At 46.1% G+C, this 16,265-nt stretch overlaps 1 protein-coding gene across 1 annotated transcript in view; it reads right to left on the bottom strand.

Annotated features, from left to right (window-relative positions):
• Positions 1 to 1,601: 1,601 nt before the first annotated feature.
• The window catches only part of LOC144934657 (guanine nucleotide-binding protein subunit alpha-13-like), a 39,926-nt gene continuing 25,262 nt past the window's right edge, over positions 1,602 to 16,265 (bottom strand). The window contains exons 2-3 of the mRNA XM_078860714.1: positions 11,430 to 11,480; positions 1,602 to 6,134 (exon numbers count right to left, since the gene is read on the bottom strand). Of these exons, the coding sequence (XP_078716840.1) occupies positions 5,565 to 6,134; positions 11,430 to 11,480 (621 nt within the window). The 3' untranslated portion in view covers positions 1,602 to 5,564. The remainder of the gene's footprint in view (positions 6,135 to 11,429; positions 11,481 to 16,265) is intronic.

Below are 16,265 nucleotides of genomic sequence, written 5' to 3'. Positions count from 1 at the left end.
ACCAGCTCTGAACCAATTCCTCACCACATCAATTCCATACACCCAGCCATCGAATTCACCATGGAGGTGGAAAAGGATGGAAAGTTACCATTCTTGGATGTTTTAATCGAAAAGATACCAGATGGCTCAATGGGATACGGTCTACAGGAAAGCCACCCATACAGATGCCTACCTAAAACCTGACTGCCACCACCATCCATCCCAGAAGAATTCCCTCATCAAAACTCTACACCATAGAGCTCGATGTATTTCCGACCATCACCACCTAGCCAGTGAACTGGAGCACGTACACCAAGCCCTCAAGATGAATGGATATTCAGACTACACAATCCGTAAAGCTATCACCCCAACCGTTGAGAAAGAACCACCTTAGGACCCAATCAAAACCATCACCTTGCCATACATCGCAGGGGTCACCAAAAAGATTTCCAAAACCATGAGCAAACACAAGATCCAGGTTCGATTTAACACAGTACATAAAATTCGTCATCTGATCCCATCTGTGAAGGATGTGATCCCTGACATGCAATACCCCAGGGTCTACAAACTAAGCTGTCTGGGGCAGCAGTTACATTGGGGAAACTAGGCGACATGTCTCGGACCATGTTCGTGAACACAAGGCAGATCTGAAACACGGTAGGACCAATACCTCAGCCCCGTGGCTGATAATTGTTTTAATGCGGTGGGCTCACACGAAATTGATTTCTCCAAGACGAAGGTACTCTGCAAACCCACTGGCTATCAACAAAGATTCGTTCATGAAGCCATCCAGATATATGGACGGACACAATTTCAACCGAGAAGATGGGTACAAACTGAGCAATCTTTGGAAGGCCGTTATATACCAGTTTAAGTCATAACTAGCTGAGGTTTTCATCCTACCTTCCGATGTTAGCAGTTATTTTCGACTCTGCTTTTACATTAACAGGTTAAATGCCTCACACTAACACAGCCGCCGCTGCTGGTGTCCTCGAGGTGGCGGCAGCTCTGCGATCTTCCACTGACATGCAAATGTATCACTTTAAACATCACTAGCTCCGGCCACTTCTTTTATGACCCTTGGGCTACACCCATTTCAAACCTTTAAAAACAGCCTGCCTCAGCAGCTTTCCCCCTTTTTTATCCTGATGACGATTGCTTATGTTGCGATCGAAACGTCGTGATATGTATTATTTTTTATTCACTTTATTATTTTATTGTAATTTTTTCTATCTACGTGACTTTACCGAAAGATTCAAAGAATAAAAATGGAAGCAGTTTTGACTGGCTGCATGATATTGACGGAGCCAGCAACCTTGATTGAATTATGCTCAATGAAAATGGGCCTCTCGCCTTTTCCTCCCAAATCAAATCAGCATCCACACCGACCACCGCAGCCACCCTCTTGCATGTAAAGGAGCACAAACTACTTGATGCCGAGGGCTACTTTTTGCATCTTTATTGTACATTCCCTGTGTATGTACAGATTATGTTACAGGTTTACGCAAGGCAGAAGCGGGTATTAGGTTTGGCTTATTCCATCCTGACAGTGTGAAACTCTTCCATAATGTATTTTCCAAAAAAAGCCAGATGAACGTCGAAAACACTACAAAAATGGAAAGTAAAATTGTAATTTTAATACAAAAAGAACCTAAGCGTAATTCAATTTACACGTAATAATTTACCAAAATAGGAACATAAAATGTACAACAAAATGGTAAGAATGCACATTTAATATGTGGTACTTTTTAGTTTTATTATTTTAATAAGGAGTAGGATATTAGCATGTGTATAATATGGTTATGCCTGCCACAATCACATTACTTCCACTCACTTGCTCTAGCCAACAACACATACCTTAGCCCATTAACCATTGACTCTACAAGCTGCAGTGCATGCGGCCCACCCACCCATGCTAAGCACTACACTAAGACCTTCAATCTAAAACCACCACTTGCTTAAAAGTCCCACAGCAGCAATGCCCCTCTCCATCACCATCAATAAAAGAAATCCGCAGAAGCTAGCAAACCGTTAAGATTCGACTTCAGAACAATGACAGTTTTCACACGGGTTGTTTTATTCATCCCCCTTCTTGCTGCTTGCTCATTTTCATCCAGATGGGAGTTGTCCCTCTTGATGAAAAGTCACGTGGCTGTCACGCTCTAATTTAATTCTAATTTGGTACCGTTCGACATCAGTGTTCAGTAAAAGGTCGAACCGGTGAGCTTAAAAGGTTGGCTCTTCCGCGGATTTCTGGACAATCCCCTTTCTCATCCGTCCCAATGGACTGGCATAACCTTTCGACCTTAACAGCGCCCGCTACTGGCTGCACATATATTAATTACCACGGTCAAGTGTAAAGGCAACACGACATGGTTAAGAACACGGTGTGTGTGTGCGCGCGGTATTATGTACTATAATTGTATGCCTAAAAAAAACTCCGCAATTGTTACAATACCACGTGATGCATTCAGATGTGTGCCCCCCACACCCCCACACGTATTATATGTACATTCCCTAATCTGCTTCCATAACTGCACTGCCAGCTGCTACTTCTCATCGACTGTCATCGGAGGAAACAAAAAAATATATATATACGCTTCATAATCCCAACTTCCAATTAACTTTTCCACGAGAAGCCCACGACAAAAGCCGCTACTCGCGCGTAAGGCAATGACAAACGACCGTCTAACTACGAACGCGCCCCTACGCTTCAGTGGTAACGGGGGGGGCAGGCGGAGGCGCGCGGTTCCGTCACAACAAACACAATGGCTCATTCGTCCAGGCAACATGTGGGCCCCCCCCCCTCCCCGGGGGAAGGGGGTCAGGAGTGGCGAGCTGCAGCACACCGATTGGACGACACGTGCGCGCGCACCACACACGGCCACAAATTGGGAAGACTGGCAAAAAGGTTGAATTGCGACCACGACAACAGCAATTAGTGAGGGTAATAATACAACATCGACAACAACGGAAGAGGCGACGTTCTTTTGCCGAGGACGAGCAGAAGGCACCCGCGGTGTTTGGCCTTCGACAGCGCCCGAGGCAACACGCTGCGGCAACGCAATTCATTGATGCCCCCCCACGTCGCCACCTGGCTTGAAGACGATGACGACACTCGCTTGCCGTAAAATAACGACGCGAAATAAATGGAATAAACTAAACAATTTTTTTTTTTACATTTTAATGTTCCACTACGCCCTGTGGAGCGCAAAAAAAACATAAGCCCTATTTACTCGTGTTATATTTTAAATCAGATAGATTAAAAGCTTACAAAAATACATGACGACGATACAGTACAAGTTACGGGTATTATAGCGACTATGACTAAAGGGGAGAAAAAATGTACGTATATGTCCAAAACGCCACAGCTACCATTAGAATCAATTAATAAACAATTTTTAAAAATATCCCTGAAATGTGTACTTGCAGAAGAAGCCTTGCGAATTGAAGGCTCTCCGGGGGTTGCGGTGGGCTGACACAGAGCTATGGTCGGCATCAGGAAAACCGAAAGCGGCAGATTTTGAAAGTGTGGCGAGTGACGTTGCCCGGTGGGCGCTCCTTGGAACTTTCTCGAACAGGTCGGGGCTCCACACCGCGTCTAACTTCCTTAACCTTGTACCCCAGACGTCCTGAAAAAAAGATCTTTGTACGAGCGTGCGGCTGGCATGGCAGAGGAGACGAGAGTACCCGGCCCACAACCACACCATTTACGATGTCCCCCCCCTTCTCCAACACCTTGCATAAATAAGGAAACCCACGCGCGGAAGGCACCGAGCGAGAGAGCGAGAGACGTGCTGTGTTAAACAAAGGCGTGGTCGACCGTTGCCAAGGCGGCTGAACGCTTGCAAAGAGGACAGCAGAGTGGTTGGGGAAGAGCCTATGTAGGCGTGTGTGCGTGCAAAGGTGTGCGCACTCAAAACGAGACTGTACCAAAGAATTAGTAAAAATAAAAATTCTAAAAACAAAATGGAAAATCAAGTATCTTTTCCATTAAATAATAAAAAAAAATCTTGAGTGATTTAAGGCAAGTTAAACATATACAAAATGCTAAGTTTGAGATACATATGGAACAAAAAACAATACACGAATCGGAAAGATTTTCTTTAAGTGGTATCTTCCAGTCTAAAACAAATGTTTTCAATCGCGTACAGTGTGTTTGTTACTATTCACAGTCTCTCTCAGCTCCTAATGCAAAGGCTGAGCTCTGGCCGATTAGAAAAGGAGTACAAGGCAACTTGGGAGGATTATAATCAGGCTCCTGTGTCGGACAGAATGTTAAAGAACCTTTCAGCCATGCAAGCCCAGGAACCGTTGTCTTGTTACGTGACGAGTGCTCAATGAACCATCATGGCGTGAACATCGACTCCCTTGAAGCAGAACAGCGGACGGACCAATCCCACTATCGTTCGGCAACAACAAAATTTGGTGTCAAATATATTCTAGCGGATTATATTATTATTACTATATACCTACACTTATACATATGGCACTATTCCTGCAATGTGGTCAAGTCACAAATCTTCTCCTACAGTTACATGTCACGAGCTGCAATAAGCAGGAACCATCTTGGCAAAGAGACCATTAAAATCGAAAAAAAATTCCAAGCTAGAACCAAAATTTGTTTTGCTTTTAAAGTGGGCCCTATAATCTTTCTGTGAGGGCCTAAAAGAGCCCTCTCGTTACACATATGGCCTTAGTAAAACTAAGCAGCTAAAAAATGACACGCATCACGGAACGCCGTAAACATAAGCCCAGACAAGTTCGTGACACTCATGGAATAAGATCAACATTCTGATCAAGAGTTTTTTCTTACAAATGAGCACAAAGAGCTTCCTCCAACGAGGAGAACCGAATATAGAAAATATATGGCATGCCCATTGTTTATTTCTATTACCAGAATGCAGCCTCATTTGCCCTGGGATGAACAATGATTAAGCGATATTGTGCAAAAGGGGTAAGGGAATAAAACCTGGATTATCTAAAAAAGAGATTTAACAAATTAAAATCTTTCACACGAAATAAAACAAACAGGCAATTTCCCAGAGATTTTCTTCTTCTTTTGGACAGGAAAAGGCTAACGTAGAGGGTAATGTGGGCAGAACACATGAAAAAACAATAATACAATTTGTTGAAATAAAACGTTTCAGTCAAAGAGCCTCAGTAAGTTGGAAATAAAAACTAATTCTGAATATCTAGTCAGATTTCTCTTTCAACTGGTCTTTTTTTTTTTCAACAAAGTGCTTTTTGTTTTAAATCGCATTTCTGCCAAGTGTCTCTACCAGGGCTTTCAAAACTGAAGCTTCGATGCCACAGCTCCATCCTCGTCGCCACACTAACCACTCTTCTCCATTCAAATGCAACTTGAGTCGAAATTGCACGTAGTCCACATCAGACGGCCGACTGGTACAATTGCAAGCTTGCAGCAGGGTGCGAGGTACAAGAAGTGGAGTTTGAGAAGCCCTTGCCTGTAGCGATTCACAATTACTCAAAGAAACCATCAACCCAGACTCAAAAGGCCACCGCAGTGCTCACTGAAAGGTTAGCTTTGGGGGGGGGCAGGTGGGGGAGGAGCCGAGTTAACGTCACTGCAGCATCAGCTGCTTGAGGTTGTCACGCAGTATGGTATCCCGCACGGCCTCGAAAACGTAGCGAATGTTCTCCGTGTCGATGGCGGTGGTGAAGTGGTGGAAGAGCGGCGTAGTGCGCTCACGCCTCTTCGAGTCGAAGGAGCGCACCAGGAACCTCTGCACGTCCTCCAGCTGATGCGGCGAGCCTACAAAGTCCGGGAAGTAGTCCGCGATGCTCGTCATGCGAACCTTCTCGGCAAGCAGGTCCGTCTTGTTGAGGAACAGGATGATGGAAACGCCCTGGAAGGTCCGATTGTTGACGATGGTTTCGAAGATGTTCATCGACTCGACCAGGCGGTTGGTCTTGCGGTCCTCCATGAGCACCTGGTCGAACTCACTCGACGACACGAGGAAGAGGATGGAGGTGACGCCCTCGAAGCACTGGAACCACTTTTGGCGCTGCGACCGCTGCCCGCCCACGTCCACCATCTTGAAGGGGATGTTCTTGATGTCGAAGTCGTGCTCCACGATGCCCTTGGTGGCCTTGCGAGCAAGCAACACGTCCTGTCTGCTCGGCAGGTAGTTCTGTTTGGGTAGAACGAGGGAACAGCAGCAGCAGAGGGGAGGGTATTTGTCAAGCGGTGGTTCACGGTTCGTGCCCAGTGGCGCCCGCCCTGGTTCAGACTGCCTATGTATTAACTGGATTGGCAGGGGGCGTGAAGAGATCTCGTGACGTTCTAAAAAAGATAGAAGGCCGTGTGTGCCTGCGTCACGTTCTAAACTAGAAAATCGCTCGCAAATTACATAACTAGCAAGGTGACTCGGCAGTGGAGTGAGCGGTTCACAATCAGAGGTGTGTCAGTTCAAGTCCTGGCTGGGTGTTTACAAGACCAATCACCCCTCTGGGGTTGATACAAATGACGACCACTTTGGTGGGGGAGTCAACAGTGGTTGTCCGAGAGATAGATGCACCACCATCGAAATGTGGAGTTTTCACCACTGGCCGAGGGCTGCAAACAGGAGATGAACGTATCCAGTGTCCGGCTAATCCCTGTCCGACGAGCCCCTGCCTGTGAATCTGTTTGTCTTGCTCAATATCATTTAGTGTTTCTGTTTGCCCCTCTTGAGGCTGATAAAAATTAGTTCCAATTTGTGGTAAGTTTACACTGGTCATGCTATGGAGGACATCAGCTGCTGTCACACAAATTTGATACTTTACCCACGAGCTCAAGGTCAGCAGTGGGGTTGAATGCCCACGCCGTTACTTACTCAAGAGTATGGAGAAAGTAGTGACCCGTGATTTGTCACGTACCACGTTAATTGTGCCACTGTCTCCGTCACCCTTTCCAATTATATCATTTTAACTTTGGACTACCCAATATTCTGCCTGAAATATTGAAGAAGAATTATCCGTAAAAACATTGCAAATGCTGAAACTAGGTTAACAAATAAAAGTAAATTTTTTATGGAAGAAATCTAAAACATGTGACGTTGGTTTTCCATCATGAAAATAGATAAAATATCTGTGAAAGGTGTGACATTAAATGTTGGGTGGCCCCTAGGCCCGTTGCAGTTCACCCCATTGCAATTAAACGAATTATGGCAATTCAGGTCAAGGATTAGTTACTTTAAACATTATGGCGAATGTAGCATCTCTAGTGGCTGAAGGGGTAAAGTGAACCTATTGTAGGTTTAACACAGGCTATCGCGACCAATATCATCCATAAGGTTTTTTTGGATTAGATAGCATAAATATATAAATGCGTTGTTAAAACCGGCCACCACCTGACACAGCCAACTAGTAAGGGTTGTCATGTAAACAGAACATGCCAATTCGTCACTAGTACAGCACTAGTGTGTAGTGTAGTATGCTAGAAAAGCACATCTACGCCTCTATAGAAGGAACGAAACAGTTAGACTTCTCCACAAATCTGGCTGTCGCCTGATGAAGCTAGCTGTAATTACTGGCAAAACGTCGTACTTAGATTGTAAATGTTGTGGCTTGGCTCTCCAACACACCGGTGTGCTGTACTAGTGACGAATTGGCACGTTCTGTTTTCGTGACAACCCTTACTAGTGGGCTGTCGGCGGGTTTAACGACCCATTTATATATTTACGCTATTTAACAAAAAAAAACCTCTATTATGGATGAACCTATTGTATACAGGAAATCTAGTGATGCTGATACTCACAATTCTACAAAACAAGACTAAATTAATAATTTAATCTCATGAGGCAACGAGGTTGGGAGCCAAAGCTCCGAGTCCGATCTGACTTACAGAACAGCAGCTGGAAGAAGACAAGGGGAGAAGCGGATGGAAGCCACAGCCCAGGCCAGTGCTGTTTCCCCCACCCTTTTGCTTCAATTCAAAATTGGCCTGCAGGCGTTTAGAAATACTGTCCCAGAACCTTCATTTAAATTCCAACCACCGCTCGCTCTGTGCAGTCTGTGGGTAATCCTCCCCACACTTATGACATTCACTCTGCCCAACACGGCACATTTGTAATTTTCCTCTCTCTCGCCGAAGTGGCAGCCACCGCCACTACCACCACGCCTGCGACATACTTGGGTGCGGCTCTCTTCAGGGGTGCGCTTGTTTGGCAAAAACAAATACAAACAGGCTCGGGCAGACGCTATTGGGCAACGTGCAAGTTCAGTCGAGTCACGCGCGTGCGACTAGTTCGCGGACCGACTGGGGAGCCTGCCGGATTTGTAATCTGCAGCTGGATGGAACCGTGCACGCGCCGCTGTTTGTGCGCACGTGCCGCTCAAGGGTGTCATTTTGAAAGGACAGCATTAATCATTGCCCTCTCAACGCACCTGGCACACGACGCTGCAATTCGATAAAAACAGACGAGATACATGGCCAGCCGTACATTATATTTTTTACACTTTGGCCCAAAAACACAATTAACACGATTGAAAGCGTAGCCACATCAAGGTGTCAGGGTAAGCAATTATGAAAATTGGTCTGCTCTGTGCAGATCTGACCGCAGCATCGCGCAGCGAAATGAGGCAAGGTAATGCATGTTACCGGACACCACTTGTGGCATACGCCCTCTCGCTGCTGTAAAGCGCCAAACCAGAGATGGCTTTTGTGCTCTTTGTAGATGGTACCGATTTCCTTTAATGGCACATCACTGAATTTCATTTTGCAGAACCATTCAAGGCTGGCTGCACTTTGTAAAAAAAAAAATGTAAAGAGATACAACAGCACGATCCTCCTCGTAGCACCCTAATGAAAAGCTGTAACCGTGGGTTACGCCACAGCGTGCAACCTTCTTCGAAGTTAATGTTTAATTAAAAACAACTATGGCAACTATTGTGTGTGTGTAGGGCACCACTGCACGCGTCTGCACTTGCCTCTCACGGCCGAGCATTCTACTGGCGAACACACAAAGTCTCGATCATCATCATTGTGTGCTATTAGATGCTCAGCTTTGGTGTAATCGTTTTATGCCATGTCACTTAACTGCAGATGTTTCAGTTTTGCTATGCATCGAATGAGCCACTGAGGCCATACTGCACCATCAATGTTACTCTTTGTCCCAACGCTAAGCTCCATCCGAGCAGGTGTGCGTTCAATAATTATCAGTTGTGTAGATTATCTTCTACAATGACATCGGCAGGCACTCTCGGCCAACTGCTACCGACGCTGTAAATGTTGAAAGGGAATAGCGGGGAGAAAAAGAGAAACGGACACCGGTGAAGCGTTCAAGAGGATTGTTGTCAGGGTTAAAGCTCGTACATACAGGCTACTGGGCTACTTTTTTTAGGCTTAGGCCTAATAAGCTCAACCACTGAAATAGCTTCCCCCAACCCCTCAATTTCGAGGGTGGCCATTTTACTTTGCTCGCTCTTCACTTCTGGCGTTCCCTGCACCTTCAGCCTTGCCACACGACATGCAGGCGCCGATTTTTGTATCGCTCCCATCTCCCCTCTTGCTGTAAAATGTGAAAGTGACCAACCACCCTGCACAATTCCCATGAATATATTCCTTCAGTATTTGCACTGCAGTTCTAAATCTGTTTGCCGATTTTGCGCTGCTGCTGCTGCAAGTCTACGCACACAAATCAACACATTCAAAGTAAGCATAATGTGTCCGTATAAGGAGTTGCTGACAAGAGACTATCTGCGGCTTGACAAGCCAAAACGCCAAGTGCCTTTCGACCAAACAAGCACAGGGTGCTCATCATTAACAAATGCCCTAAACAAGTTTTTGGACTTCCTCATACCTAAGGCAAGGTTCCGTTTCTGCAAAAGGGCAATCACTGCCGACGTTCACGAAGGGGGCGATGGACCGAGTCGAGCTCCGAGACTTAAAACTGGAAACCTTCCAAACGCGAATCCGGAAAAAGGCACAAAAAGGCGTCAATCGTAGATCCACATCGCCCGGTAGCATTTCCCGTGGCAGTCTCACCTCCAAAAACCAAATGTTTACACGTGCCGCCTGCAAGCCAAGTAAATAACGCCAAACAACGCCGCCGAGGCAAGAGGCAGCCTGCATTCCTCCAGCCGCCTCCAGCTCGTTGTGTTTTTGTCCACCGATTGGGGGAGCTCAAATTGAAGGCTTCAATGACTCGGTATGCGATTGAGCGGAGGCAGAGTTCTGGGTTTAATCGCGCTAAAAGCCCATCACGCCGTGCGGCCTTTGCCCATAACGAAGCTCATTACGTACTTAAGCAAACGTTTATTAAGTTGCACAACTGCGTCGTGCTAAACGCTGCAATCGGAGACCGGGAGTGGGGGGGCTGAACAACAAATTAAATTAGGAGAGTCTTCGAGCTACTTCGATTTAACGCAACTCAAACTTCGTGGGGGGGGGGGGGAATGGCGTTTGTGTTTTCGGCGGAAGTGGGGGAGGGTGGAGGATTGCAGGACTGCTGAGCAACGATTGCTCCAAAGAGGCATTTGGTTGCGTTGGTTGTGAGACTATAAACCTATTTGTCGGAGTAAATTCCTGTGACAGGATTGAAAATGCAATGCTCCGTTTCATCAGTCAACAGAATGGCAGCCTGCGGGTTATCTCGCATCAACACCAGGTGCTACAGGGGTACACTGCGAGTCGATTGTAACTTTGTGCTTTCCTTTAAACAAAACGTTATTTGTGGTTCAAGGCCTTGATATGAGAATGTAACGCATTAAAGAATGCTTACGTCTCTAATGTCATGTTGTTCAGTTTTCTTTTCGTCAGAAAAATACCCAAAAGCTGCCTAAAACCTTGCCTTCAATATTACTTCAAAAACAAATGTCAGAATTCCAACAATCCATTTCATTCTCCTATTTAAACTTAAATAAACTAAAATGAAGCACTTTTATTTCAGAAGTGTGCTGCTTGGTCCAGCAGATGGCAGGAAACCCACTGCGAGACACAGATCAGTGTTGTCAGCTATGTCTGCTCAACAGCTTACCCATTACATTCTCAACGGAGGGGATGCTGTGCATACACTGACAAATTTTATTATATTATTATTCCGCATGTTTACCCAGAGACCCGGAGTCTCAAAAACTCTTTTTTTAGAAGGGTCCTGCCAGGTTTCACGCCGGAGGGGGCAATACTGCTATTTTAAATCCCAAGTAATTAGCATTTTAATGTTCAGCAATGGAATATTTGGTGAAAACCAGTTACGTTATTATTTTCTTAACTATCGAGGAAAAAAAACTGAGAAACCAGAGGAAACTCGTGCAGAACAAGGGGAGAAGATACACATTCCATGCAGAAAGGTGCCAGCCAGGATTTGAGGCAGGAAACTTCTTGCTCCGAGGCACAAGTGATACCACCGCGCAAACCCTGCGCACCCTGTGAAAAATGTGGATGTGTGTGATCTAATGTATACGGTTGGAATGAAGTACAATTGCAGTGAATGAAGACCACTTACCATCTCCCCAAGTCTTTCCAGGTTATCCAAGAAGTACTTGACCGATTCACCCTGTGCAGAAAGAGCAGGGGTTGTGGAGGAGTGGGGAGAGGGAGGTTTGTGGGTGGGTGGGGGTGAAAGGGTGGTAGAGACGGGAGTAGGGGTAGGCGAGACACAAAACACAACTTTATAAAAATGCCCACAGCATAAATTCTACTGTACACGCTAAATAAAAAACCGCTCAAGTATGCATGCGCACACACACAGGCAGGCACACAACATAATGCTTCAGTGAACTGATACAGGGAGTGGGGGTGGGGACTCAAGTTTTTAAAACCTTTGTACAAACAGATGAATTATATATGTGCGCACACGTTCACAAGCACGACCACTTGGCCGCCCCAGCCTTGTGGCTTCCACATCCACGCACAAGTCTACCACAAGCACAGATCCAAAGCTTCCCAATAAGATTTGCATTGCATTTGTCACATATTATTCCTCCCATCTCCACGAAGGTCAAGGGCAGCCCCCCCCCTTCTTTAATTAAAGCAAACAAAAAGGCACACGTTTTTCCAATTTCCATTTCCCTCCCATTGGCCGAACGGGCCTTTATTTTTGGGAACTCGATGAGCACTTGCACATGTAGCACGGCCGCGCGAGAGCGCCCCCCCTCCCCTTCCCCGCTGAAGGGCTCCCGCTCAGTCGCAGATGCTGACACGTCTGGTAAACACAGTAACGGCAGAGAGGGTTTACACGCGGAGAGGGTTTACACGCGGAGAGGGTTTACACGCGGAGAGGGTTTACACGCGGAGAGGGTTTACACGCGGAGAGGGTTTACACGCGGAGAGGGTTTACACGCGGAGAGGGTTTACACGCGGAGAGAGTTTACACGCGGAGACGTGCCCCCCTCGTCCCGGCGTAGAGAAGCCACAAAACAAGAACCGTTTTCATCTCGCGGCATAAAGTTTTAAACATTTTCAACAAAAGTAATTCCCATAACCGTGAACGAGCAAGTGTTGGTTGGGTGGTCTTCCGTCTCTACCGGAGTTTAAGAGCCAGCGGTGAGAAATTCCACGGTCTAAGGATGGGGACGGAGTCTTAATCCACAAGGAGATGACTCGGTGATCTTCACAAACAAGTGCAGCTTTATGAATGACAATAATGTATTTTATTTAACCAGGAGGGCTTCAAATAATCTTAAGACTTTTTAACAGGAGGTCATGAATTTGAATGGTTTCGCTAATACCATTAATGAGTGTCTGGCCTTATTAATGAGTAATAAACACTCACAGCTCTGCAACTCATTCAACAATTTATTTCTGTATAACTAACTTCTGGCCACATCGCAGCCCAAATCTACAATAATTGGTATTCTCAGTCTCCCATTCAAATACTGACGATTTGCAATTCTGCTTAGCTTGCAAGATCTGGTGAGATTGGGTGGAACACTTGTCACCCAGGCTAGAGGGATGAGAACCAGCATGAAATATCACAAGCCCAGGTGCTCCACTAAATATGCTACATTGTAAAACATTACATACGCTTACACATTTGTTTCTACTGTTACTTAATTTACATGGGGGTGCCACGGTGACAAAATGTTAACCACCGTGCCTGGTATACAAAGGATCATGGGTTCAATCCCGACTGATGCCTGTATATTTGGAGTTTACATTCTCTTTGTGGTCGTGTGGAATTTTCTCCGGTCCTCCGGTTTTTCCCTCCACATTTATAATCAACATGTATTTAGAGTATTTGGCTGCTATAAATTTGCACATGATAAGCCACTTCGTTGGGCTATCATTTGTGGCCAGGTCAAAAAGAGCTATGAAGCTCAGTGGACCTTACCTGGTAAAAAAAAAATGCAATCTTTTCACAATTAAAATGACTAACTGATATTTTTACATGACGCTTTGAGTGCTAAACACTCAAAGTGCCAGGCTGGATATTTTTAAAAAAATCAATGTTTCATTCCAGTGGCAGAGAAAGCATTTTTGGCAGTATGTGGGTCATAAAAATCAACAAAAAATTACATGCAACTATTTTGAGATGGCTCTTTTTCTCCTGCACTTCTCTGAAATGTAACCATCTAAAATGAGCAACCAACCCCTTTAATTTATCACTTTAAACATTTACTTTTGCCCTGCCAGCAAGGCATGAGACCTATTTAGGAATGAAACACAAGCCCCTAGATGCAACAGAACAAGTCCTCTCTTGCCAAGAAGCGCAGCAGATATGACATTGCTCTGCCCCATCTAATGCCAGAGGGAAAATAAGCTCTGAATCAGGCATCTCAATTTAGTTTAAATACAGCTATGTTTAAATAACTGCAGGCTTGTCAGATAAACCCACATTACCACCCACCTTCCCAAACCTTGTGTAAATAAACCCTTAAATACTCTGGTAAATGAACATGATTCATAGGTGGACAGTCAACTAGTCACTGAAAATAGTGCTTCCAGCTTGCACAATTCATTTGGATTGAACAACACACTAAGATGTACATGGCATGCAAAAAAGCTCTTGGCCTTAAATCGGACCACCAGATCCAAACAACTGCATGTTTGGCGATTTGGTCGTTTAAGAGAACAGGCGAAAAAAACTGATATCATGCGGCCAGCCAACAACATTCAGGTGCCATGCATCTCTGCATGTTCTTGATTGTATTCCAGCCTGCTCTGTCTTTTATTCTGTTGGAATGGGTTTTCTCGTCATTGACAGATTTGAATGACGTAATTAATTGCGAGAGGATATGACACATTGCATCCATACGAGTGAGCGTGTTTTTGTGCGTCGATGTACAAGAAAGTGTGGAGCAGTTCCGCACTGCGCTACAAAACCGATGACCTGAGTTCAAATCACAGCCACAACCAATAACCAATATCAGAAGTGGTCCTGGGCCTCCTCTAGGTTGACGCAAACTTAAATGTGCATATATCGGGACTGCTTATGGGCCTCCTTTAGGCCAACTCAACCTTAAACATCCGTACTGGGGAGACAGGCATGTACGTGGTGCTGGACCACAGCTGACGTGACGTGCTGACCTCAATAGACGCTTGCTAACAACGCCAACTGCAACAGTCTGTTTAAGGTTATGTAGGGGAATTTTTGGTCTCTGTGTATAGCTAAGGGGAGAAGTTAAATAATGGGCTGTACTGTGGCTAATGTTATTGCAGCTCTCAACACTGGTAAGAAAAGTATCTGTTTTGACAGCGCAGATTGTATTTCGGAAGCGAGCACGCTTGCACAAGACAATAAGATGGGGGGGGGCAGGGGGATCAGAGACTGGGGAGGGGAACGCAGGCATCACGGAACGCACGGAACTCATGCACGCACACAGGCAGACGAAGGATGAGGAGGGGGGGGCGGCGAGGCAGACCCCCCCCCTTCCACACACACGCGCAAACAAGCGCATGGGCCGCGTCGCCTTCGGTGGTTAACACGCCCCGCCGCGGCCAGATCGCCCGATGCATTATTAATCGTCGGCTGCCGCCCACTTGCTGCATCATTTGGCAGAGACGGCGCAGCTGGTGGCAGGGAGGGTTGGCGGGGGCATCGCTGCAGCGAGATGGCTGCGTTGTCCAACGGGAATGGAAGCAACCCCTCCTCCTCCCCCGCCGCTCCCTCTCCACTCTCTCCCATTTCCTGCTCGTTACGCGCGCCTTTGCGCAGCTTGCCAGCTCAGAGGGGGGTTTTTTTTCATCCCTCCAGATGCTAGAAGGTGGTGGGGATTTGTGGGTTGTCGATCTCGAATTCCACACTGGCGTTATTCTTATTATTATATTCCTGAAGCTCCACCGTGCAGCCAACATGTCATATTCCGGACGTGAAAACATCCACAAGCTTACGTACATTTTAACAGTACATGTATATATGTATGTATGGCCTGTTCATCACTGCAGTGCTGGATGACAGCTTCCCCATGCTGTGCAGGCAGTGATGGTTATTTAACCATACTTTACCTTGCTGGCTAGTGGAGGGTGAAGCAAAGAACGATCGAGTGTGTTGTACTGCCCCCTGCTGCCAGCACTACCTACTACAGCCGTTTTGTATTGGGTCGTCACCCATCGAAACCACTATCCAGGCTCAACTTTCCTTTGCTTCCTCTGCCATTAAGTGGCTATTTAACAATACAAAGGTAAGCATTAACCTCTGTATTGTGGAGTTTTTAATAAAGTGTTTTCACACGTCAGCCAATTATCAGTCCACTGCCGATAAAACGAGCACCGGTTTGAAGGTAACACTCACGCACTGAGCAGATTCTGGCTCCTTGCATGGATTGTGGAATTTTAACTTCTGGCTCGGGTCCACAAAGAAAGACGAGCTCCCATCCCTTTGCTCGTTTAGAGCACGCAGTCACTTTGGACTCAGTCTTGCCTTTTCATACCTTGTCTGCAATGGCCTTGCGGGGGTTGGGTTATTATTGCCGTTTTCAGTATTAAAAAAACAACTTTTTGAAAATACAAGATGTTTAATTGTTTGTGTTCTGCAAACTCCAGTGGGTTTTGACGAATGGCCTGGAGATTTTTTGAAACACCACAACTTGGCAACACAAGTCACCAGAAGCTGGCGGTCGGCCCAGAAGCGCAGTCGTATCAACATCCACGGGGGTAGCGGCTGGAATAAGGAGAGAGAGCTGGGGGGGGGGCCCAGCAGCTCGACTCGCTCACAACCCCAACAGCTGACGTCGGACCCAAAACGGCGTAACAAAAAACCGGAAAGAGGGGAGTTTCTAGCGGGGTAGGGGGGGGGCGTGTATGGGGATGCTGGAGGGCTATATGTGTATAGGGGGCAGGGAAGCTTTGTGTCAAGACAAAAGAATATGCTTCTCAGAGCATCGCTTGCTCTCGCAGCAAC

The sequence above is a fragment of the Lampetra fluviatilis genome, chromosome 1, assembly GCF_964198595.1.
Source record: "Lampetra fluviatilis chromosome 1, kcLamFluv1.1, whole genome shotgun sequence".
Lineage (NCBI taxonomy): Eukaryota > Metazoa > Chordata > Hyperoartia > Petromyzontiformes > Petromyzontidae > Lampetra > Lampetra fluviatilis.
Note: the sequence above shows the minus strand (reverse complement) of the source record. Positions and strands in the feature narration are given on the sequence as shown.